At 56.7% G+C, this 23,616-nt stretch overlaps 7 protein-coding genes across 7 annotated transcripts; 6 read left to right on the forward strand and 1 right to left on the reverse strand.

Annotated features, from left to right (window-relative positions):
• Nucleotides 1–1,517: 1,517 nt before the first annotated feature.
• Nucleotides 1,518–2,200, forward strand: BDP81DRAFT_48517 (uncharacterized protein). The gene has a single exon (XM_060595143.1). The coding sequence runs from the start codon at nt 1,588–1,590 to the stop codon at nt 2,056–2,058; it is 471 nt and encodes a 156-aa protein (XP_060443922.1). The 5' UTR covers nt 1,518–1,587; the 3' UTR covers nt 2,059–2,200.
• Nucleotides 2,201–3,428: 1,228 nt separating this feature from the next.
• BDP81DRAFT_323285 (peptidase family M20/M25/M40 protein) lies at nt 3,429–5,849 on the forward strand (the record flags this gene model as incomplete). The annotated part of the gene is made up of 1 exon (XM_060584782.1): nt 3,429–5,849. One exon carries the CDS (start codon nt 3,429–3,431, stop codon nt 5,847–5,849), a length of 2,421 nt encoding a protein of 806 aa, XP_060443923.1.
• Nucleotides 5,850–6,391: 542 nt separating this feature from the next.
• On the forward strand, nt 6,392–8,099 carry BDP81DRAFT_48525 (RNA recognition domain-containing protein). The gene is made up of 3 exons (XM_060595148.1): nt 6,392–6,546; nt 6,651–7,311; nt 7,398–8,099. The coding sequence occupies exons 1-3, from the start codon at nt 6,527–6,529 to the stop codon at nt 7,620–7,622; spliced, it is 906 nt and encodes a 301-aa protein (XP_060443924.1). The 5' UTR covers nt 6,392–6,526; the 3' UTR covers nt 7,623–8,099.
• A 477-nt stretch (nt 8,100–8,576) lies between these two features.
• On the reverse strand, nt 8,577–9,047 carry BDP81DRAFT_395767 (uncharacterized protein; the record flags this gene model as incomplete). Its single annotated transcript, XM_060588106.1, has 1 exon — nt 8,577–9,047. One exon carries the CDS (start codon nt 9,045–9,047, stop codon nt 8,577–8,579), a length of 471 nt encoding a protein of 156 aa, XP_060443925.1.
• Nucleotides 9,048–10,965: 1,918 nt separating this feature from the next.
• BDP81DRAFT_323181 (phosphatidylethanolamine N-methyltransferase) lies at nt 10,966–13,984 on the forward strand (the record flags this gene model as incomplete). The annotated part of the gene is made up of 3 exons (XM_060584773.1): nt 10,966–11,143; nt 11,202–13,873; nt 13,922–13,984. The coding sequence occupies 3 exons, from the start codon at nt 10,966–10,968 to the stop codon at nt 13,982–13,984; spliced, it is 2,913 nt and encodes a 970-aa protein (XP_060443926.1).
• Nucleotides 13,985–16,900: 2,916 nt separating this feature from the next.
• Nucleotides 16,901–18,382, forward strand: BDP81DRAFT_322498 (Lactonase, 7-bladed beta-propeller-domain-containing protein; the record flags this gene model as incomplete). Its single annotated transcript, XM_060584703.1, has 3 exons — nt 16,901–17,472; nt 17,519–17,984; nt 18,038–18,382. The coding sequence occupies 3 exons, from the start codon at nt 16,901–16,903 to the stop codon at nt 18,380–18,382; spliced, it is 1,383 nt and encodes a 460-aa protein (XP_060443927.1).
• Nucleotides 18,383–21,373: 2,991 nt separating this feature from the next.
• On the forward strand, nt 21,374–23,558 carry BDP81DRAFT_322767 (uncharacterized protein; the record flags this gene model as incomplete). Its single annotated transcript, XM_060584724.1, has 3 exons — nt 21,374–21,739; nt 21,789–23,245; nt 23,297–23,558. The coding sequence occupies 3 exons, from the start codon at nt 21,374–21,376 to the stop codon at nt 23,556–23,558; spliced, it is 2,085 nt and encodes a 694-aa protein (XP_060443928.1).
• Nucleotides 23,559–23,616: the final 58 nt, after the last annotated feature.

A 23,616-nucleotide genomic window follows, 5' to 3' on the forward strand; every position in this document is an offset into this window, starting at 1 on the left:
TAGCAGGATGCACATCTTCACAAGGTTCGCAGAGGACCGACGATGTTATACGGGAAGGCCAGGGTCTGCAGTGCTGGACAGTTCTCCAGAATGCAGTTGTGCACCCCGCCGGCGCCTACGACGAACCCTACCGGGAGAAACCAACATGATCTCAGGCTTGGGACGGGGAGCGGCAGACCAGGGAAGCGCGGTATGAACAAGCGACCTCAGGCAGTAGTCGGAAGCTAAGGTTTCGAGAGCTCGGAGAAATGAGAAATGGCGGTGCTAGAAAGGAAAAGGGCTTTGCGCAGGGACCCAAAGCTCCCAAGCCATCATCTGTGCAGAGTGGTTCTCGTGGTTCTAGGTGGTCGATTAAAAGGATTGAAGGAAGCGGGAGGGGAGCTCCAACACGTCGGTGGCAGAGGCTGTGCCATGTTGGTGGTGATGAATATGGTGTGACTCGTCAGTCGTCATTCATGACTGATGATGCGCAGGAGTTAGATGGGATGTCGGTTCTTTATTGCAGATTTTTCCTTTCTTGTTTCCTCTTGAGCTCATTTCATATATTTGCTTTTCCAAACATTCGAGGTGTGGTTCGCTCTGGGGTGGGGAAAACATTTCCGTTCCAGGATATCTGCTTCGGTGCGGTTGGTAGATGAGTGGGCCACTAGGAGCTTTGCCATCTTTGGCAATTGGGGGAGAGGCAAGGATCTATGCCACTTTAGCAATGGAACGTCGTTATTTGCCCCTGCAGGAAAGGCCAGAGCTGCCCGCCCCGTCGGAATCTGGACAAAACTCGTGACGATGATTCGTTGGAGCGGGTAGGGGTGGCTTATTGGCGTGTTTCCTTTTCTCGCGGTACGTACCGGCAGGAAGGAAGTGTTCTCAAAACATCCCCAGACGACGAGGGAGCATGGGACACCGGTCCTTCAGCGTCTGTTCGTCTTTTCTTCTGGCGCGTCTCAAGGGTGACCTAGCTTTCGGATTGTGAATTTGGCATGGGAAACCTGTACTCCGCGCACGACTGTACATGGCAACAAGAGACGAAGTATTTCTTGTTTTTGTTTGGGTGTGGTTGCACGGATGATGATGAATGCTGTGAACACCTCTCGTGGGCAACCGCAGTCGTGTAGCGATGGAACGCTTCAGCTCAGTGTTGCTCTTCTCTGGTACGTTTTGTATACGAAGTAGAGGAAAGGTGGTTGCAAGGTGGTTGAGAGCATCGCGCCCTGCGTCTTATCGAGGGTACGTACCTCGGAAGCCCAATCTCAGAGGGATCACCAAAAGACAGAACACCGGTGTCGTATCGTCATTTCGTGGGTGCTGGAGCTGCCGACCGGCGAAAACCGACCCAGGCCTCGCCCTCACTGTCAAGGTGTCACTTTGAGATTGTCAGTTGGTCGCGCCTCTTTCGGTTGAGGCTTTCATTTGCCGTCCGGCCCCAAACCCGAGATATCTCTGGTAGTATCGACCAGGGGTCGCGAACGCGGCGGGCACACGACCTAAAGATGGATTCGGGCATCAGGGGATCCCAAAGGAGAAGAGGCCATCTCAGTTGCAACTTCCCAGGTTGTAAATAGTCCAGGGCTCTCTCTCGCCAAGCGTGTCATGGGTGCCGGTCAGGATGCAAAGAGTGACTTGCCCAATGTCGTAGTATCCGTAGACCTGCACAGGCTCTCGACACTGTTGCTCGCTTGCTCTTGTAGCCAGCTAATTGTCAATTTGAAGAGTTTTCACTCCCTTTTCCCCAACCCCAGGCTCAGCTTCGTTGATCCCCGAGTGCCCCTGTCCGAGAGTGCCGAACATGGCGATGGTGTGCCGCTGAATCCATCCCTCTGCTCATTGCCGGGACTACTGTACAGAGTGTGTATCCGTAACTTTGTAGTTCGTACTCGCGCAGCAGCCTATGACTACAGAGCGTCTGAGGCCCCAAAGTCTGCCCTTTGCTTCTGCTTCCGCTGTGCAGGGCTCGCTACATGGGACGGGACGGGGCTGAATGATTGGACGTATTGCCGGGGGCCCGCGAAGCAAGGGGTCACCAAGGAAGAAAGGGTATCTGTAAGGATTAGCCATCCGTAGCCTGTTCGCAGTAAGGATGGGCAAGGTTCAAGGAAGATTTGGTGGAGGCTGCTGACGGGGTCCAGCGCTCCCTAAGCTCCGGCTACCAGCTCCCAGCTTGCCAGCTTGCGGATAGACGTGGGATGCTGAGGTGGGACGGCGGACGCGCTGTCTTCTCGGCGTCTCTCCCTCCCCTCGTCATCGGGAGCCAAAGCGGATGGGGCAGAGGAGCAGCGTCGTAGGCACTCAGGCACTGAAGGTCAGCGTGCTGAGGCTAGGTGAGGTGAAGGCGGGAGGATAGATAATCCAATATACTCCGTACCTGGGTACCTAAGTTCTAAGGTGGTAGGCAAGGTGAGGAAACCTGAGGACTGAGGTGGAAATCATCCGGGGTACGTATCTTGCAGACCACGGGCAAGGGAAGGTGCAGTGTGCAGCGGGTGCGCTTGCGCCTGTGATGCCTGTGCTTGAGCAGGTGCGCCTGTGCTAGGCTAGCAGCTCCCCTAACGGCAAAGTAAAATCCACCTACCTGGCCTAGTGGCCGAGCTCACACTTAGAACCTAGAGGTACCTGCCCACCTACTTTGCTAGGTACCTTACCTTGGGTGTACCCACGCTGCACCGCACATCCGTGGTCAACGTCCCCCTCCCCCATTGTTGTTATTATTGTTATTATTATTATTATCACCGAATGCCCTCCCATTTCATGCTTCTCGCGAGTGCTGCCTCGATTTATTTTCTCTTCTCTTCCCCATCTGCCGTTCTGACCCTACCCCCTTTGGTGCAGCTGGCCCGGTTAGGCAGGCCCTCTCAGTCCAACTTCGCACTTCGTACCCACCACCAACTTCTCAACCAACCACCAACACAGTTCTGTGAATTGCTTCTTTCTGTCGACACCAAAAGAGTACAAGCCAGCCTCCAACTTTCAGCCTCCAACCGCCGTCGTCTACTTGCAATAGTACGGTCTTACACACGCAAACCCCGTCCATATCGGACTCGCCGCCACGCAGGAAAACGAGATATCACACACCAATTTCTCGCTCGTCTCTTTGGCCTCCCCTCACAACATCCTTCTCATCAGACCTTAATCGCTTCCAAACCCACCCCGACGGACTGTTGCCGGGGTTCAAAAAGCCAGGGTCCCAAAGGTTCCACTTCAAAACCCTGCCAACAGTCAATTGTTTTTCATGCCTACCGAGCTCTACCACTCACACTGCCAAATCCACCCATCGTCTTCTGTTATGCCCATGCGCATCCTCGCCTTCCACTCCATCTGTCTTATACTCACGTCACCGCCCGCGCTCTCATCACGGGGGCCGCCACTCTCACAAACACCCGTCTAAACTTCTCTCGACGACCGTCTGGCTAGGTACATTTCTTACAAACCACGCCATGGCCGATGTCGAGCCAAGCAGCCCTAGTGCTGCCAACTTTGCGGAAACGCTGCAGTACCGCGCGACACAGTCCCGCAGAGCACGACCGCCCGCCGTTGAACCCGCCGCCGCAGATTCCTCGAACCGTGTTCCTTTGCGCTCCGAAAATAGGCTTAGCAGACGCGATTCGAGACTGGGACTGAGGAGCATCTTTGGCAGGGCAAAGGTTGCCCGCGAAATCGACCCCTCGGCCTCGTATTTCGACACGGGTCGTCCCAACAGCATCCGCGCCTCGCTGGCGGAAATCAGCAACTGGCCGTATATGCGATCCGAACTCGCCATATCCGGACCAAACACATCAGGACCGACGTCCGTCGCAACCAACAATGTGCCGTTCAACGACGCTTCCCTCCAAAGACGGCCCACCACTACCGAAAGGACCAAGTCACAAAACGCCCCCGCGAGGTCATCTCGCGGCAACCTCGCGACTTGGGATCCCCCACCACTGTTCCAGGCATACCCCCAAGCCATCAAACACGCCCAGCTTCCCACGGCCACGACCTCCGCCGATGTCATCCTCCGCCTGACGGACCGCAAGGGCAGCGTCAGCATCCGAGAGGACCTAGCCCACCTCGCCCTTACCCCCGAGCTTGCTGAGGAGCAGCTCGCCGACAGAGCAGTCGAGAAGCGGAGGAAGCACCTACGAACGCTGTCTACCGTCAGACTCGAATGGACCTCCAAGATTTACGTCCTCTGCACATCCGGATACCTGCTGCAGTACAATGGCGACGGCAACTTTGATCGTCTCCCGGAGAAGGTGCTGCATCTCAGCAAGGACTCGGCCGCGTTTGTCAGCGATGCGATCCCCGGCAAGCACTGGGTCCTCCAAGTATCTTCGGCCATGGAGTCGAATGGTGTCTCGTCGGCCGATTCGCGTGGGTTGCTGTCTCGCCTGCCTTTCCGCGCCGCCGACAAGCGACACGCCTCCAATTTCCTCATGGTCTTTGAGAGCGCCGAAGAGATGGAGTCCTGGATCGCAATCCTGCGCCGGGAAATCGAGTCCCTCGGCGGAAAGAAGACCCTTTCAGAGACCGGAAGGCCCAAGGCGGATCCCAAGATCGTGCAGCTTCGCGGGCAGCCGAGTCAGAGGACCCTGGTTGTACGGGATCCGGATAGGTTCTCGCGAGCGCTGCCTCCAGACTTCTCTCTGCAGTTGGAGCAGGCCAGACTTCACGAGGACGACCGCCGCCAGTCCATCATTGACGCCGAGATGACGCGCGACCCCTCCATCGACGACATTTCCACCACCAACAGTATCATTTCCCACGACGGCCGGCAGCTCGAGAGCCTGCGTGACAGCACCAACCGGCTTTCGTACATCTCTTCTGGCCAACGTACCTTTCTTACCTCGGCCGGCTCCTCGCCCGCATGCTCCCCCGTGCGCGACAGCTTCGCCAGCAGCCACCTAGACGACCTCCCCCCGGCAGAGCATGACTTGCCTGCCGCGAGACCCAGACCCAACGCAGCAGCCATCCTCGACCGCAGACAGTCCCTGCAGACGTCAGGCTACCTGGAGCTGCGCGGCTCTCCCATGTCGCGACCTCAGTCCACTTACAACGAGGCCGACTTTGCGCATGTGGCCGCAAACTTTAGCGTTCCCATGAGCCGGCGGTACAGCGCCGTAAAGAGCCCCTCGTCGAGCCCCGAGCAGACGAGGAGCAACCGCGACTCCATCTCTCGGATAGCCCGCAAGCCCCCGCCAACGGCACTCGCCATGGCTCGCCCGTTGTCGATCGTGGCGGATCAGCCGTCACCGGCGTCTCCGGCGCAGGCACCCGAACTCTCGCAAGTGTGCGAAGAAGAACGGGAGCGCCCGACTCTGAGCCGCGACAGCATGACTGGGTTCCCTCCTCGGCAAACAAGCCTTTGCCCCAAGGAGCAGGCTGTCACGGTGAAAATCCGCACCAGCCCGCGAAAGTACGCCAGCTCGCCGTCTCTGAACCAGCTGGAAGGGTCGCCTCTTTCGCCGGGACTCCGTACCTTTATCCTCCCGTCAAAGACGCCGTCTCCGGCCTCGTCGAGCGAACCCTCCCACACATCTCCTCGCCCGCAGTCGTCGTTTGTGTTCCAGTCTCCCGCTCAGAGGGCCACGCAGAGACTCAGCGCACACTCCGTCATGAGCTACTCGCCCCGGAGCGAGGACGTCACCACTGGGCTCCCGATTCTCCCCGAGTCGCCCTCTGTGTCGCCCAGAACCATGCCACGGGCTCCGATTACACCTCCTATCCCGTCAAGCAAGCAGCTCCGAGTTGACCTCTCCAAGGTCGTCTTGGGAAGACGCAGTATGCCTCAGCTCGTCGAAGGACCTCCGCCGGCACCGCCGCCAAGCTGCGCGCTGCCACCGATCCCCCAAAAGGCACGCTCTCATTCCAAAGCGTGACCTACCTGTCATTCACCTTGATTCGATTCATGTGACCACCTATTTTTCCTTATCTTTTCAGGCCACGGCCTATAAAAACCGCCCACGGTGGCGCGGGTGTTACATCTCCTATGTCTCTTGATTATTTTTTGCTGTTTGCGTCATACCCCTTTGCTGCGCAAATCGGCGTTTTTGGATGAAAAGGCGCCCTCTCCATGATATGCCATCGGGACGGCATTCGGAGTGTTTTTTCAACGGTGAACGTGCATCTCACGGCTGGTTGTGGATGACAAGGGAGAAGGCGATAGATTTCCCTGCGAGGGGCCCGATGACGCAGTGTATGACTTGTAGTAGTAGACTATGCCTCTGAGGCAGTACAATATTAGGAGATATCTGATGAATCAAGAAGACTGCAATGAGTGTGAGACGATCCGGAGTGCGTGTGCTGTCGGCGAAACGCTGTGAGGCTGAGGTAACGGTTGCGAGACCGAAAAGGGCTTAGCGCCATCTGCCCCACACCAACTCCGGTGGCGCACCACGAAAATCAATCAACATCAAAATTCCTCCTGTTCTGGACCCCACCACTGATTTGACCATCGCGACAACCCGCTTCAGGACTGCAAAACCTCTGACGAATCCGACCGACATCGAGAACGGGATCCGATCACAACGTACACGAGAAGATTATATTGCCCAACATGGCTACGCCCAAGACCAAGTACGCCGACCCTCCCCACACACAAATGCATCCGAACGAAAGGGAGAGAGAAGGAGGGAAAAAATAAAGAGAACAGCTAGCTAACCTCGCACCCCCTCATCCAGGCACGACTGGGCCGACGACGAAGACGTCGAGGAGACGTCGACTGAGCTCCCCGCGCCCCAGACCATCAGCAACAAGGACGGCACCAAGACAATCATCACCTTCCGCTACAATGACCAGGGCAAAAAGGTCAAAATGACCCGCCGCATCCGCTACACGACGCACACCGAAAAGGTGAACCCCCGTGTCGCCGACCGCAAGACGTGGTCCAAGTTCGGCCTCAGCGCCAAGGATCCCGCCGGTCCCGCGCCCGACACCACCTCGGTCGGCGAGAACATCATCTTCCGCCCCAGCACGAACTGGCGCAAGGACGAGAAGGAGGCGGGCGAGGACCCCGGCGCCCAGGCCCTCAAGGACAAGCTCAAGGACAAGCAGGTCAAGTGCCGTATCTGCAACGGCGAGCATTTCACGGCCCGCTGCCCGTACAAGGACACCATGGCGCCCGTCGGTGCCGACGGCGCCGACGTCGCTGCGGGCATGCCGGACGATCCTGCCCCCGCGGCTGGCGGCGCTGGAGGCGCTGGTGGTGTCGGTGCCAAGAAGGGCAGCTACGTCCCACCGGCGCTGCGTGCTGGTGCGGCTGGCGGCTCGGCTGCGGGTGATAGGATGGGAGGCAGCAAGTACGGCGAGCGGGATGACCTTGCCACGCTGCGTGTCACCAACGTGCGTACCCCCGATGATGATGATGCAGCATCTGTCTTTGACGACGGAGGCGTGCTGGTGGTAATGATGCTGACGATGATAAACAGGTTTCGGAGATGGCAGAGGAGCAGGAGCTTCGCGACATGTTTGAGCGCTTCGGACGCGTCACGCGCGTGTTCCTCGCCAAGGACAGGGAGACGGGACTGGCCAAGGGTTTCGCCTTCATCAGCTTTGCGGACCGGGGCGACGCCGTCAAGGCCGCGGCCAAGATGGACGGTTTCGGTTTCAAGCACTTGATTCTCAGAGTCGAGTTTGCCAAGAAGGCGGCCTAAGTTGGAGGGTGATGATTGATGTTGGGGGTGGAAGTGATGGCGGTTGCGGTAACGAATGTTTTGATGCTACTACTGGAGACACGGCTACGGCACAACGGGTTTACAAAAATTTGGCATCCGTTTTGGGGATAACGGTAGTTTTTTTTATCCCTCGTTTTTTATTTCCTCTCTCTTCATGGGAAATGCAAAGACATGATCTCACGGGACTCTGATAACGCCACCAAGCGCGGCAATGCAGCCATTGCAAGGACTACAGCGTCCACACGATCACGGTTCACGAGACTGATGTTAAGCATAATCATGATTGAATTTCTATAACTAATGCAAAGCAGGTATCTGATGGGAAACCCAGACTCGACTCCATTTCGGCCCCTTTTCTTCTCCAACTCGAAAGCAAAAAGCACACTGACTTAGACAGGGACAAAGAAAAGTGGTATGAAGATAGGAAACGATGATTACAAAAACAAGTAGATCTTTTGAGACGCCGGATGTAAACACGTATAGCCGAGACTCCCCGTCGGTGTAGAGATTTGTGTATTAAGGGAAGAGATCCGTCTTCGTGTTGGTTCCGTCATCATTATCTCGTTCAAGGCCGTGAAAGTGTTATTCGAACAGACGATACAAGTCGTAGGAGATGTAGACAGAAAAGGAAAAGGGGGGTTGTTTGGTATGGTTTGGTGTCTTGTGGACGAAGTAAAGCGAGTGTGGGTGCCTCGAGGGCGAAAGCGAGAGGTGTGTGTTTGCCATCTCTGGTGGTTGTCGATGTACTGATAATGTCGATGAAGCTGCTAGGTCGATGTATGTCATTGTCGCGCCGGCGCGAACGGAGGATCCCGTCGCAGAGCAAGTTCCAAGCGGCGAGGAAGAGGGAACTCTTCGCACAGAGGGCCCATCAGGACCTCAGTCTCTGATCCCCTTTAACCACGTAATCGACTCGACTCTGCGAATAGTCCATCAAGCACCGGGCGTCTCCTCCTCGGCAGCAGGGGCATCACCATCCGCGGGGGCATCCACCTCAGCAGCCACAGCCTCGGCGTTCTCCCTCGCGAGCTTCTCCTCGAGCTTCTTCTTCTTCTCGAGGGCGCGCTGCTTCTTCTTGACCTCGGCCTTTTGGCGGCTCGCCTCCTGGCGCTCGTCAAAGACGTAGGGGAGCGACTTGACGGCGCTGAAGGTGACGGCGAGGCCGCGGCTGAGGTGCTTCAAGCATTCGGCGTAGTGCGATTTGGCGTCCGAGAGGTCGGCGCGGGCGGCGGTGGCGCGCTTCTTTGCGCGGTAGGCGCGTTCGGCACGCTGGGCGCGCTGGTAGTGGTCTGATGCCTGGCGGCGGTTCGTCTTGAGGAGGTTTTCCGTGCCCGAGGTGCCGGGGCGTTTGGGGAGGGGCTTTGATTCGCCGGCGATAGAGGACGTTGGGGTTTCGCGGGCCATTTTTGGTATCGATCAGGGTTGTAATTAATAAGAGCTCTTTGTTTGTATGTGGTTATGGAACGAATGTGTACAAGTCGCTATAGACTGTTTGGTGAGCAAAAATCACTTGTAAAGCAAAGGAGGGCCGGTGACTCTTCCGGCTCGTCTTTATACAACTACCGAGCCATGCACCCATTCTACCATTTCAAAAGTACATAACGAAAAAAACGCGACAAATTTGATTTGATCCGGATCCCAGAAAGGGCCCCTGGTGGTGTGGGTTGTGTTTTGATGGTAGTCATTCTAGAAGTTCATGCAAACGACCGGCGTACCCCGGACAGCCGTCCAGGGATGCCTCCATCATGGAAGCCGCTTGGCGAATGAATGGCCACGGGCGTTGTCTTTGGTAGCATGACAACAGAATCAAAACGCGTGGCGCGCTTGGATTCGCGTGATTTGGGTGAAGGGATGTTGATGGAAAGGGTTCATGTCGTTCTGCTTCGTGATGGGTGTTTCCCTGTGGTCTGGGTCTTCTTCGCTGGCTCCGCTTAGAGCTTGAGCAGCCTAGGTCTTGGGTATTGCTGATGCAACGGGTTTGATCAATGTTACACACCATCGTCATCTGATTCGATTGCAGTGTTGACCATGACCATCACTCGAAATGCCGGCCTGTCGTCAAAGTGCCCTGGGATACTGCGATGTTTGTTGATTCAAAGCTTATCGTCGAGGTCTCCTATCGGCACGTGCATGATTCCAAGTGAGCTTGTACATTAGCTGGCCCGAGCGTCGCTTAAAGCGCTCAGAGCACAGCGACGCTAGAGCCGTATAGGTTTAGACCGTCTGCTCCGCTAACCGTAGGCAAGAGCCCCGCACCTATGCTAGCTGTGGCGCGCTCACGCTGTAGACTTGTAGAGGAAGGTAGGTCGCTCTGCAGCTCTTGCCTGAGGTACCAATGGTATACAGGCACGAAGAAGGCGCTGCTGCATCTCCCGCATTCGCGCTTTCCCGCTCGAACGAGGGGGAAGACGCTGGAAGGTTGAAGGATTTTTCCTTCCCTTCTCAACATCTTACCCTGCGCAGGGGTGCTTAGGGCAACCAGTAATTACACGTGTGCGAGCGGTGTCTGAGACCCGTCCGTACAGTGCCAGTGATGGTCGGCAGCTTTATTTCTTTGTTCACCAAATATTTACCTCGAGGTGAGGTTGCGTAGGTACTACAGTAAGAAGCAACATGTAAGTCGGATGTCATCCGTGGCACCTCTCATTGGACCTTCTGCGTTTTCGAGAGCTCCTGCCGGTCCTGAGTCACGCAGGCGGCTGGAATGCTCAACTTCACTCCATGTCCAGTGTCCAAAGTGTTGCAGTTGCCCGCGGATCACATGCCAAGTTCATCAAGTGTACTTTCCTCATTCCCCACAGTACGTAGACCAAGTAGCGAGTAAAGCGACCCTTAGGACGAATTCAACAGTTGCGGGACGAGCGGGCTTTCTCAATTCAAACCAATCCAAATCAGAAGGAACCAAACCTAACCCGCCGGGCTAGTGGGGCTGGTTGTACAGTGTAAGTGCGGCAAGTGCCTCCTTGCCGTTCATTCACCTTACCGGATGGAGTACCTTCCTTTGGGCAACGCTGCTTCCCATTGGAAACCTCCAGCTGCAACCTCAACCCTTGTCTGTGACGTTCTTCCACGTCGTCCTTCTTTCCCAACATCTGCCTTCTTCGCCTCTTCTCGCTCCTCTCCTCTTGCACTGCTTCCGCTCCTGCGTTTCTCGCACATACAGAACCTTCCCCTTTCAATCTTGACACTGGCGGCTCATGGACAGCCTGAGCAACAGAATCATCATCGCACAACGCCCTTACCGACCCCCCTGCGTGTGAAATAACCTAAAACCCCTCCACCGGCATCGTCAATTGCTACGCTGCTGCTGCCCCGGCCTAGAATGAGCTCTTCCGCCGCGCCCCTCGCAAGTGATGCTGGCTCTCTGCGTCAGCGCCAGAGGCGGACGTCCGTGGCTGGTATCGAGGATGATCTAAACCCCTCAACCGCCGCGGACGACCAGTCTGAAGACTTGGAGCAAAAGCCCAACAAGACGTTTGGCCGAACCCCCGATGGCACAGGTAGGCTTCGTGGTGATGGAGGTCAGTTAGTTGTTGTCTGCTGACGATTGTCTGCTAGTCTTCACCGTCCCCACCACGCACGACATGGTGTCGCAGCTGCTCGACCCGAGACAGCCCAAGAACCTCTCCGATGTGCTCGTCTTGGCCATTCTCGCCCTCCAGATTGTTGCGGCCTATTTCGTGCCCGGCAACCTGAAGCGCCCCTTGTTCGCCCTCGTCTTCCTCTTCTGGCGAGCCTCGTACAACATTGGCATCGGATACCTCCTCACCATCCAGTCCAACCACCGCAGACTGGAGACGTGGGCCCTGAGATGGAAGCTCTTTGAGCACCCCTCTTCGGGAAAACAGCCCCGCCCTTGGCTCTACAACATGTTGAAGCGTGAGCTCGAGGCCAAGATCCCCGAGGACTACGAGTTCGAGAAAGCTCCCATGGAGTACAACACCTGGCTAGTCTTCCGCCGTGTCGTCGATCTAATCTTGATGTGTGACTTTGTCTCCTACTGCCTCTTTGCCGTCATCTGTGGCCACACGCCCGCCGGCGAGAACCCTCTTGTCGGTGTTGGACGATGGTCCATCGGCATCCTCTTGGTCCTCTTCAATCTCTGGGTCAAGCTGGACGCCCACCGCGTCGTCAAAGACTACGCTTGGTACTGGGGTGACTTCTTCTACCTTGTCGACCAGGAGCTGACCTTTGACGGCGTCTTTGAGATGGCCCCGCACCCCATGTACTCCATTGGCTATGCCGGTTACTACGGTATCTCCATGATGGCTGCGAGCTACGAGGTCCTCTTCATCTCAATCATTGCCCATCTCGCCCAATTCGCCTTCCTCGTCGTTGTTGAGAATCCGCACATTGAGAAGACGTACAACCCGCCTGCCCCGCGTAAGCGCACTGCCTCGACGCCGCTTACCGGCCAGCCGGAGCTCGTCGCCATCAAGTCGGCAGACAACGAAGAAATCTTGGTTGACCAGGCCGCCACGGCCCAGGAGTCGTCGCCCGAGGCGCCCGCGCAGGTGCACAACTTGATTGGCTTGAACAACCTCGACCTGTTCCGCATCACAGACACCTCGGTTCTGTTGCTTGGCTTCTACATGGCTGTCCTGACCATTGTGACCCCGTCGACGTCGCTGTACCAAGTCCTGTTCTTGCTGCATGCTCTGTTCTGGCGCGTGTGGTACCACCTTGGCCTGGGCGCCATCCTCGCGTGGCAGTCTCGCAATAAGTTCTGGACAAGACACTTCCTCAAGTATGGCGAGAGCCACACCGAGGCCTGGAATCAGTGGAAGGGCATGTACCACCTGAGCTCCGTCATGTGCACTGGATCCTTCATCGCCGCGTGCTGGAAGATGTACTCGCCGCCAGAGGACTGGGCGTACGGCTGGGTCCTCCTCAAGCACGTGGTCGGCGCCGGGCTCGTTTCCCTTCAAGTCTGGACGTTCATCAGCGTCTACGACTCCCTCGGCGAGTTTGGCTGGTTCTATGGTGACTTCTTTTACGACTCCACCGCCAGACTCACGTACAAGTCCATCTACCGCTTCCTCAACAACCCCGAGCGCATCTTTGGCACTGCTGGCCTCTGGGGTTCTGCCCTCATCACATGGAGCAGGGCCATCTTCGTCATGGCCCTGGTCAGCCAGCTGTTTACGTTGGGCTTCATCAACTTCATTGAGAAGCCGCACATGCAAAAGACGTATGGTCGCGGCATCCGCCAAGAAGCCGGCCTGACCAAGTTTATCAAACGTTCCCTGCCACCGCCCGTCCAGGGCTGGCAGCGCGGTGTCGACAAGGTCATTGACGACACGGCACAGTTCATTGAGGAGTTCCTCGATACCGCTCGCCCCAAGTTCGCTTCTGGCATCAAGACGATCGTCCGCGACACCTCGGACCTGTTCAACAAGTACCCGGCTCGTCTGACAGTCACACGCCTGTCCCCTGACCTCGCTGGCCTGGACCCTAAGCTCTACTCCCTCTCTGTGGAAGGCACGCCCTCGAGTCTGTCGGCCGCCAACGAGCGTGCCACGGGTAAGGAGGGTCTGACGGCACGATTCCACCGCGGTGTCGAGACCATGATTTTTGAATATGGCTCCCCGTTGAAGGTCAAGTGGCGCGCTCCCGCGAAGCACGACAGCAAGGACTGGATTGGTCTCTACATGGTTACCGATAACCGTTTTCGAGAAGCGACCGAGGTGTCGTCCCTGGGCCGGTGGGTGCCTACCACGCCCGGCAGCTACGATGCCGCCACTGCCGACAAGGCCATCTTGGTTCCCGACCGGCCGGCTCAGAAGCAAGACGCGTCGGATCCCGACATTGTCGAGGGCGAGGTCATCTTCGAGGGTGATCGACTGTGGTGGACTCAGGGCGTCTTTGAGTTCCGGTACCACCACGCCGGCAACCACCACGTCATGACCATCTCCCAGCCCTTTGAGATCCGCATCGGCAAGTTTGACGAGGACGATGTCGAGGTTGACGCCAACGGCATGTACGAGAAGGCCGTTGAGCAAGCCCTGCTGCCTCTCGTACAAAACTGCTGCGACCGTGACCACGACATCGCGCCCACCACTGTTGACGAGTCGTTTGGCGGCCATGTCGAGCGGGACGGCAAGTACGCCAAGAGAATTGTCTACGCCATCCACCAAATGTTTGGTATCGAATTCGCCCCCGCAATCGTGCCCGCCGACGGCAACGTCAAGAAGATGGCCTGGCGAATCTGCAACGCGAAGCAGGTTCTCGTAAGTGATGCCGTGCTTGTTTGCGTTATACAAACTGACAATCTATAGGCACCCTACAGTCTGTCTCATTCCAAGGGAAACAGCACTCCCACAACCTTTGAGAAGGCTTAAGTGCATCTCACATCATGTCATACCGTGACCTCAAATCGCTACTGGAACACTGGGAAGGAAAAGTTTGGGCGCACACATTCAGATTGATGACACGGCAGCTTGGAATTATGCAACTCGATTCGACGGATCCCCGGCGCAACGAACAGGATCCAAGGGATGGGAAACAAGAGCGTTTGGATGGGCGTCCGTGAGTTACCTTAGCCTGAGAAAGAACAAATAACAGTGACCGCGCTGCAGCGATTGCCTTTACAACAACTTTGGTACGCAAAAATTGACAGCCTCACGGAACAGCAAGTAGGAGAGCCCCACGAGAGACACGGCACGGAAGGACGGCTTGGAATTCCTAATGCCCACGGTCCTGAGGTGAGTCGTGCATAACCACCCACAAGATGACCCTCTCTCGCAGATTCGATTGGCTTCGAGTTTAGGCAAAGAAGAGGCGGTACCGGTGTTGGGCTGGTCGAGTATGGGGACAATGCTACGCCCCCCGCATGAAGCTATAGTCTGGGCTCTTTAGTGCGTCATTCGATGTCACTTCAAGATGACTTTGAGGGCCTGCTGCTCGAGTACTTACTGTTTGTCCAATTCCACGTGAGGTCCACTGCGCGGTCATGGCACTCATGGCCATGATGTGAAATGACGGTCACCACGATGTAGAGCTCGCACATCTCTGGCTCGTGTTATCGCATCATGATGGCCTCGCACACCTCATTTGCCATGCTTGCATTCGTACCTGTAGACAATCCAGGCACCGTGTCGTGCAGTCTCGCCGGCACATGGCAGACCTAGACATGCAGAACAAGAGTAAGCTTCTGTGCGACGACGATCCCGCATTTCACAAACGGCAAGCCGGAGGGAACGCTAGAAGAAGACAAGGCTTGCATCGGAGTGCGGGGGAAGCCACATGGCACACCATGATGCGAGTTCGCAGTCGAAATCTGACATGATGTGAAGCGTCACTTGGAGGCGCACGGTCATTTGACTGCCGACGGCTCGGTCGGATGGCAGATGAATTTCTGGCAATGTATCCGCAGTGCTGCCACACTGGATGGTGAAGGCCTCACCGGGCGCCGGCATCGTCCCGTGCCTGCGGTGGTCAGTGTTCACCCTGTCCCGTTTCATTGGGGGCTGGACAAATTACCGCAAATTGGGAAATTTCTCAGAACCCCACGAACGAAAGAATCTCGACGTACCGGAAACCCACACAAAAGCAACAAGCAGCGCCGATTGGTCGACTGCATCTCCGTGGTTCCCCCTCACCTCTCCGCCTCCTCCAGTCCTTTTTGACTCCTCCTCCTCTTTCCTCCACATTCTCCGCATCGGCACACGAGTGGAAGTCAAAGTAACCTTCTCCACCTCGAACTCGACACCCTTTTCTCAGAGTTTGTGTGACACGAATATTTGCCATCCAAAGACGAGGAGCGGTTCGTCGAGTTGCGTGCAGCGGGAAGCCGTTTGGGTCCTCCTTTGTGGTCAGCACAGAAGAGAAAGGGGCGGGTGTCTCGAGGTACTCAACCTGAATCTCCCTGACAAACTCTATCATCGTACCAGCCGAAAATACCGTGAATCACCCCTGGCCGGACGTTTCCATTACAGGGGAAGTCCATCACCTTGCTAACGTCGCTTCAGGGTTGAGCCTGTCTTCTGGAAAAGTATCCGCATCGTACCCTAATTCCGAACCGCACTCCGACTACTCCGCCGTTGTAGTGTCTGTACGCTGTATAGTCTATCCCATCGGGTGCTGATGGACAGCACTTTCGCCAAGACCATGAAATATCCACTATGTATCCACCATTACCCCGCATTTAAAGGGGTACTTGACGATACGTCACTCATCCCTATGCTCTTTTGCCTATTATTATCACTATTATTACCATTTTGATTGATACTGTGATGTCTTCTGGTGATTCTGATACCTCTATTGCATCTAATGCTTCTATTACTTCTATACGCAGCTGTATAGTAGTTGAGGTCCACCCAGAAGACCTTACTGCTGCCTGTAATACAGACTGTACGCCCGAGCGCTGTGACGCAGCTACAGTCCGGCCCCACGAACCTCCGGCTAATCGGCATGGTCCTCCGGGCTCCTTCCGGACCTTCAACGTGCCGGCCCGTGCCCAAGAGATACGGGGGCTGCCGGCAAGCCCGCTTGAACTGTTCCTCCAATACGTCCCGCAGAGCCTCGTGGGGCAGTGGGCCAAGTGGACGAATACAGCGCCGTTGTCTAAGGAGGGCCCTAGGGCTAGAACGTCTAGAGCGAATTCATGGCGGCAGACTTCAGCAGACGAGATCTACCTCTTCCTAGGGATCCTATTATATATAGGGATTCATAGGGAGTCTAGATTATCAACCTATTGGTCAACCCAGCAGCAAACGGAGGATCCTATCCACCTGTTTACACGGTTTATGTCCCGGGACCGTTTCCAACTGCTACTCCAGCGACTACGGATATTCAACACTGCGGAATTCCAGCCCAGCCTGCAGACAACTCGAAAGGGCTGCTTAGATTGTAGTGTACCATTATGTATTAACAAAGATTGCTGGTACCTCTGGCACACCCAAAATTTATAGGAAATAGAGGTACTGCAGCCCTATTGGTTAACTTAATAAATTTACAAGCCCTTATTGGCTCTACCCCGCCCTTGGCGAAAGTGCTGTCCATCAGCACCCGATGGGATAGTCCCAGAGACAATAAGGTTAGCCACAGAATTACGGAAGAATCCCGTTCGCCGTCCCAAACAGGCAACCGGGTCCCGTTTCGAAGCCCGCGCAACCCAGGTCCCAGCCGTCTGTGTGGGCTTTACCAAGGCAGTGAGCGCATGACCGGGGAACCACGGTCGATGGGCGATAATCGTTGACACATTCAGAGGAGTACTCCGTGCTTGCCCCTGGGACATTGAGGGGGCTTACGCGAAAATGGGCCGTCTTCGCTCCTCAAGTTCAAGACGACAAGCTCGTCGTCGTCGTCCTTTCCTTCTCTCGCTCCGTCCCGTGTCCGCACTCGTCATCGTCGTCACACTCGTTCCGTGCCTCGTTCTCGCCGTGCAGCTGTTTTGCCAACATCGACATTCGTTCGTCAGCCAGTCTTTGCCCAGCATATTGAGAGACCTCTTTGCGCCGGCCGGTCTCGTGCCGTTGCTGCTCTCTTCCCCAGCGGCTGCCACCCTTCTCTACGCCTCGTCGTACAGCGGCGCCATCACCACCCTCAACCTCACTCTGTCAGGCACAAACGCTACGCAGTCCACACTGCAGTCGCTCTCCTCCTCCAACGGCTGCGCGCCCAGCCCGTCCTGGCTCCAGCTGGACAAGGCCAACGCGAGGCTGTTCTGCACGGATGAGGGTCTGACCACCAACGTCGGCACAGTCTCGTCCTTCAAGACCGGCGCCGACGGGACGCTGGAGCAGCTGGCCAAGACGGAGACCATCAGCGGTCCCGTGAGCGCCGTCGTCTTTGGCGAAAAAGGCCAAGGCCTCGCCATCGCTCAGTAGTATGTTATTCCTGTCGCTTGATGAGCACGAACTAACCTTGACCAGCGGCGGCTCCTCCGTGAGCTGGTTCGACATCTCCAACCCGGCGGCCCTCACGGCCGTCAAGTCCGAGACGTTCAACATGTCGGCTCCCGGCCCCAACCCATCGCGCCAGGACGCCCCGCACCCGCACGAGGTCTTCCTCGACCCCAAGGGCCAGTTTGTCCTTGTTCCCGACCTGGGCGCCGACCTCGTCCGCGTCTTTGCTGTTGATGGCGCCAACAACCTCGCGGCTGTCGATCCCCTCGTCGCCGCCCCCGGAAGCGGACCCCGTCACGTCGAGTTCCTCGTCACGCCTGAGGGCAAGACGTACCTGTACCTCATTAGCGAGCTGGCCAACACCGTCACCGCGTACGACGTCACTTACCGCGAGAACAAGACGCTCGGCTTCACCGAGGTGTTCTCCGGCTCCACCTACGGCGCCGGTGCCTCTGCGCCTGCCGGTGCCGGCGCCGCCGAGATTTGGATTTCTGTAAGTCAACGTCCTTCCATTCAAGTCTTGGGAACGCACACTAACAAGGGCAGTCTGATGGCAAGTTCTTGACCGTCTCGTCGCGTAACGACTCGGCTTTCAGCATCAGCAACCCCGACACCGCCGGCGAGGGTGCGCAGATCCCCTCGGACTCGCTCAACACCTTCACCATTGACGCCAAGACGGGTGGTCTCACGCTGCTGCAAAAGTTCCCCGCCGGCGGACGCATCCCGCGCCGGTTCTCCGTCAGTAAGGCCGGCGACCTCGTCGCAGTCGGTCTGCAGACCGACAGCCGTGTCGTTGTGATTAGCCGTGATGCCGCGTCGGGCAAGCTGGGGGAGATTCTTACCAGCGCCAAGGTGGATGGCGGAGTTACTGCCGTTATTTTCGATGAGTAGGCGTTTAGCATGAGCGTAGAGTATGAAACTGTTCGCATCTGGCTTGCCTATTGTGCGCCATGAGTAGATGCTAGATACCAATCAAATCAAACTCCAGTGTATAGATGGGGCCCGTACTGACCCAACGATGCCAATTTGACATGTTGAGATCTACGGTACAGGTGGAACGGGACCGAGCAATGGCACACCCAAGTCTCCCACTGTTCGCTTATGCGGGCGCCGTGAATACGGACGCCCCTCGGTTACGTAGGTAGGTCAGCACCCGGGGTTGGGAAGATGACGGATTCCTAATCCGGTAGTCGAGGAGCGGCTCGCAAGTCAGCCAACGTGTTCGAAATGACTGACCCCGTTTGGGCAAAGTTCGGATCCCCGGGCGGGCCATCATCTGCGGGTTTGACTGAGAAGAGAACCTGAAAGACGGGTGGGAAGGTACCTGGTCCATGCGAGGCTGTGCCTTGTGATGTGCACGTCAACTTATAAGACTAGAATTGCGGGAGCGGAGTGGTGACACCGCAACATTAAAAGTCACACTTGGATCAGTGCCGGCGCAATGTCACAGCGCAGCCGAATGGCATTCTTCAGACCGGCACTCGAAGCAACGCAAGTGTCTATTTATTCCGTTTGCCGCGGTTGAGCGGATACGTTTTTTTCTTTTCTTTCTTGTCAACGTGGAGGTTTCCGTGTCGTACATCTCAGTACTCTTGGAATATCGGTTTCAAATCCAGACTGTTCACCACAAGGTATCCGTCCGCGGCTGGCATATCGAGTGACGGAACAGAATCATCGACAAAGTCTGGCTCAATGCCACCATGATCCTGGGGTCGCCACCAGTATAGACTCGAGAAAGGTTCCGCCGGACACGGCAGAGAAATGCTTCTTGGCCTGGTCGGTCGACATGCAGCAAGACTATAGAGTATCAAAGTCTGGTATCGAATTAGAACCCCTGAAGCGGGTAGTCGTGAGGGACTTAGAGTGTGGGGCATCCATCGCAATCAGGGAAACGGCCGGCCGTTCGCCCGTCCGACCCCGGATTTCCCCCCGGGGACGAACTCGTAAGATGGGGAAATGTTTCCTGGGCGGAGGATTGTGGACCGCAGACGACGGATCTTGATGGAAGAAGTAGTTCGATTGTCGATTTCTCCTCGAAGCACCGAGCACAGATGTGGACAATCTTTCGTGAAGAGTTAGCTAACAAGCGACACCGAGACTTCAGCAAGATACGGGCTGTGTGACACCCTGGCATTGGACGCATGAGGACCGAGGCGGGAACTCGTCAATCTTGTTTGGAGAAGCGTCCCGATTTGGGTGTTGGAGGGGTGGTGGTTAATCTACGTTCCGGCGGTTCTCGCCCACCACCCCTCATGATCTGGCTGTCGAGCACCATGGCAGGGTCTTGTTGAACGTGGGAGACAATCTCTCACAGCCCGAGATTTTGACAGCGGCACAGCTGGTGTCGTCTAGGTTGGGCCCGAGGGATTTCTAGAACCTGGAGGTAGTAGTCTCGAGTTGCGGGAGCGAAATGAGGTTGACAGGGATGCTGCCACCTACTTGGACAAAGTCTCGTCAAAGTGTACGAATAGCCGTGAGCGTGACGAAGGGAGTCGACATGCAGGTACAGGCGGAGAGGGGCCACACAGTGACACGGCAGACAACGGCAGAGACTCGGGATTGGGCTTCATTCGTTATGGAGTTGTGTCCATGGATGATGGGACGAGGTTGCAATGTGAAGTTTGTGAAATTACGAGGGCGGTTCGAAATGCCCACTGGCCTTAGTAAGCCAGATATCGTGAGCCATAAGGCAAGGAAGGTGCATGCACACGCACTTACTGAAGACGACAGGAAGGAGATACCCTCAATTACTCCAAATAAGGCAGGAAGGCACTTTCACTTTTCCCCGCCCCAGGCAGGAGCACTTACCTCAAGTTTAAGGTATTTTATCGAGGTAGTTGTGGCCCCTCCCCCAGATTGGCAGGGCCGATCGACAATAAGGGCCCTTTCCCCATGAATACCATGAACTCGGAACGGAAACAAGGCACGGATCAATACTTTCATGTGCGTACCAAATCCAACTTTAAGGTTATTCTCACCGCAGAGAAACACATGTTTCTCTCCAACATCCATAATGGACAAACATAGACAAACCGGTAGCACACCAACGTGTGCTTCTTCCGCCCCAGACCGTAGACGACACTACAAGCGACGGCCCCTCTGCTTAGCGTGCGCCGTTGACCCTTGTTCCCCATCTCATCCTCTCCCCGAATCCCATCCCATCCCATGCCCGTTTCGTCCCATGCCCGTTGCAACCGTCGGTTCTGGTTGGCCTGGTCTGACCTGATGTCTGCCGCTGCGGGATGGGGTAACTGTCACGGTGCACCAATCCGATGGTTTCTCGCTCCAACGACTCCAAGCCGGGGTCCGGGGCAAAGGGGGATGAAGCTGGCCTAGAGCTTCCGTCTGCTCACCTGGGGGCACTCAAAGTCCTTCTCAATAGCGACTTGCTGCCCATCCTTGGCCATCCGACACCAACAACGCCCTCTAGGTTCCTCATAGGATTGCTTCCTCCGCATTTTATTTTCCCTCCCCCCTTCCTCCGCCTCCGCGACCATAATTACTGCTCCACAGCCGTGCATTCATCTCTTTTCGCTTTCTGTGTTCCGTCGTCTGCTCCCTTCTCCTCCAAGGTCCTCCAAAGAAACCGTGAAACGCCGCCTCGATAGCTTCGAGCCTGGTCTGACTGATACCTTTCGCCTCGAGTCACGCACACCCCCCAGTTCAGCCAAACCTAATCGCACCGGACCGGTCTTCGTCGATTCCAGCCTCGCAAACCGCCATCACATCGCAGCTATTTAGCCATCAGCCCGCCCAGTCGCCGCTTCAACTCAGACATCCACCTGACGCTCCACACACGTCTTGTGCTGCGCTGTCGCGGCGCACCACCATCTGCCCACCACGTCTTCCACCAAGCTTCTTCGTCTCCAGACGCAGCACGCCATGTCCCCGTCGTCGACGGGTGACTCCCCGCGTTCGGCCACGGGCAACGGTAACGAGGGGAGGTCTTTTCCCGTGCCGTCGCGCGAGGCCTTCAACGTCGACGTTCCCTCACCTTCAATGACCAACGGCATCCACCCTCTTAAGTCGCCCGCCTCGCTCAAGGTGCAACGAACGCCCAGTTTCAGTAGAGATGGTTTCCTAGGTTCCGTGCAAAAGGCCCGGAACATGTCTCAGTCCTCCGAGAACCGTCCCGATGCTCTGACCAATGGCATGCACAAGGCGCCCAGCGACGAGGGGTCCAACCCGCTAAAGAGGAGAAACACAGACGTTGGCCTCGACTACCCACGGAGGAGGGCCACCATTGCAGTATGTGAATTGAACAGTATGACAGACATCGTGAGCTAATCAACAACAGTGTGAAGTGTGTCGCTCCCGCAAGTCCCGCTGCGATGGCACAAAACCAAAGTGTAAGCTCTGCGCCGAGCTGGGCGCCGAGTGTGTCTACAGAGAGCCCGGCATCAAGCTGGATGCCGGGGATAAGCTGATTCTCGAGCGCCTCAACCGTATTGAAAGTCTGCTGCAGATGAGCATGGTCGCCGGCCAGGGAAACGGCATCGCCATGAACCAAGAGTCGCCATCGATGAGTAACGGATCAGGTCTCAACGGAGACAGCTTGATGGGCATACCAGGCTCAGGCAACGCTGTCTCCATCATCCCCAACGGCGGCCTGGGCACGTGGAACAACCCGACAAACATATCAACCATGCCCAAGATGCACACGAATGCGGCACTTCATCTTTTGCAATGGCCTCTCATTCGCGATCTTGTCTCTCGCCCGTATGACCCGCAAGTCCTGCTCCAGCTGGAAATGGCCCGCGAGCCTCTTCATTCGCTCACAAAGACGCCATGTGTCGACCTGTCCAACACGACCGCCTACATCGAGGCCTACTTTGAGCGGGTCAATGTCTGGTACGCCTGCGTCAACCCGTACACGTGGAGGAGCCACTACCGAACGGCCCTCTCCAACGGCTTCCGTGAGGGCGCCGAGAGCTGTATCGTCTTGCTGGTCCTGGCCCTGGGTCAAGCGAGCTTGAGAGGCAGCATCTCACGCATCGTCCCCGGAGAGGACGCTCCCGGGCTACAGTACTTCACGGCCGCGTGGGCGCTGCTGCCCGGCATGATGACGTCCAACAACGTCCTGGCGGCGCAGTGTCACTTGCTGGCTTCGGCCTACCTGTTCTACCTGGTGCGGCCCCTGGAGGCTTGGAACTTGCTCTGCACCACCAGTACCAAACTCCAGCTCTTGCTCATGTCCCCCAACAGAGTCCCTCCCAACCAGCGGGAGCTGACTGAGCGAATCTACTGGAACTCACTACTATTCGAAAGCGACCTGCTGGCCGAGCTGGATTTGCCACACTCGGGCGTCGTTCAATTTGAGGAGAACGTCGGCCTTCCTGGCGGCTTCGAGGGCGAGGAGCAAGAAGCGATTGGCCGAGACGACCTCTGGTACTTCCTCGCCGAGATTGCCCTGCGGCGGCTCCTCAACAGGGTCAGCCAGCTCATTTACTCAAAAGACTCGATGGCTTCCACCACCAGCCTGGAGCCGGTGGTGGCGGAGCTCGACTTTCAGCTGACGCAATGGTACGAGAGCCTGCCGATGCCGCTGCAGTTCCCCTTCACCCGCACCCTCCTCTCCGATCCGGTGCAGACCGTGTTGCGCTTGCGCTTCTTTGCTTGCCGGACGATCATCTACCGCCCGTACATCTTGGCCGTATTGGACAACGAGCAGGCCGTGCTGGACCCCGCGGTGCGCGACAGTTGCCACAAGTGCCTGGAAGCCTCCATCCGGCAGCTGGAGCACATTTCACAACAGTAAGTTCAAGTGCTGAATCATTGTCTTGTCATGACGCTAACTCGCCGCAGTCACGCCGGCCACATGCCGTACCTGTGGCAGGGAGCGCTCTCCATTGTATCGCAGACGCTACTGGTCATGGGTGCGACCATGTCACCCTCTCTGAGCAGTATCCTCCTCACCCTCGTTCCCCATAGGGAAACCATTGATCAGATCATCAACGACGTGGTCATGGAAATCGAGCGATACTCGACACTGGCCCCGAGTCTGAGCCTGGCAGCCGAAATCATCAAGGAGGCCGAAGTGCGAAGGAGGGCATACCTGAGCGGTTGAAAGCCGCTCGGCCCGCCCGCCTATTCGAATTGATCTAATTGTCTGCAGCGGACCACCC

The sequence above is a fragment of the Colletotrichum phormii genome (assembly GCF_030913505.1).
Source record: "Colletotrichum phormii strain CBS 102054 chromosome Unknown BDP81scaffold_13, whole genome shotgun sequence".
Taxonomy (NCBI): domain Eukaryota; kingdom Fungi; phylum Ascomycota; class Sordariomycetes; order Glomerellales; family Glomerellaceae; genus Colletotrichum; species Colletotrichum phormii.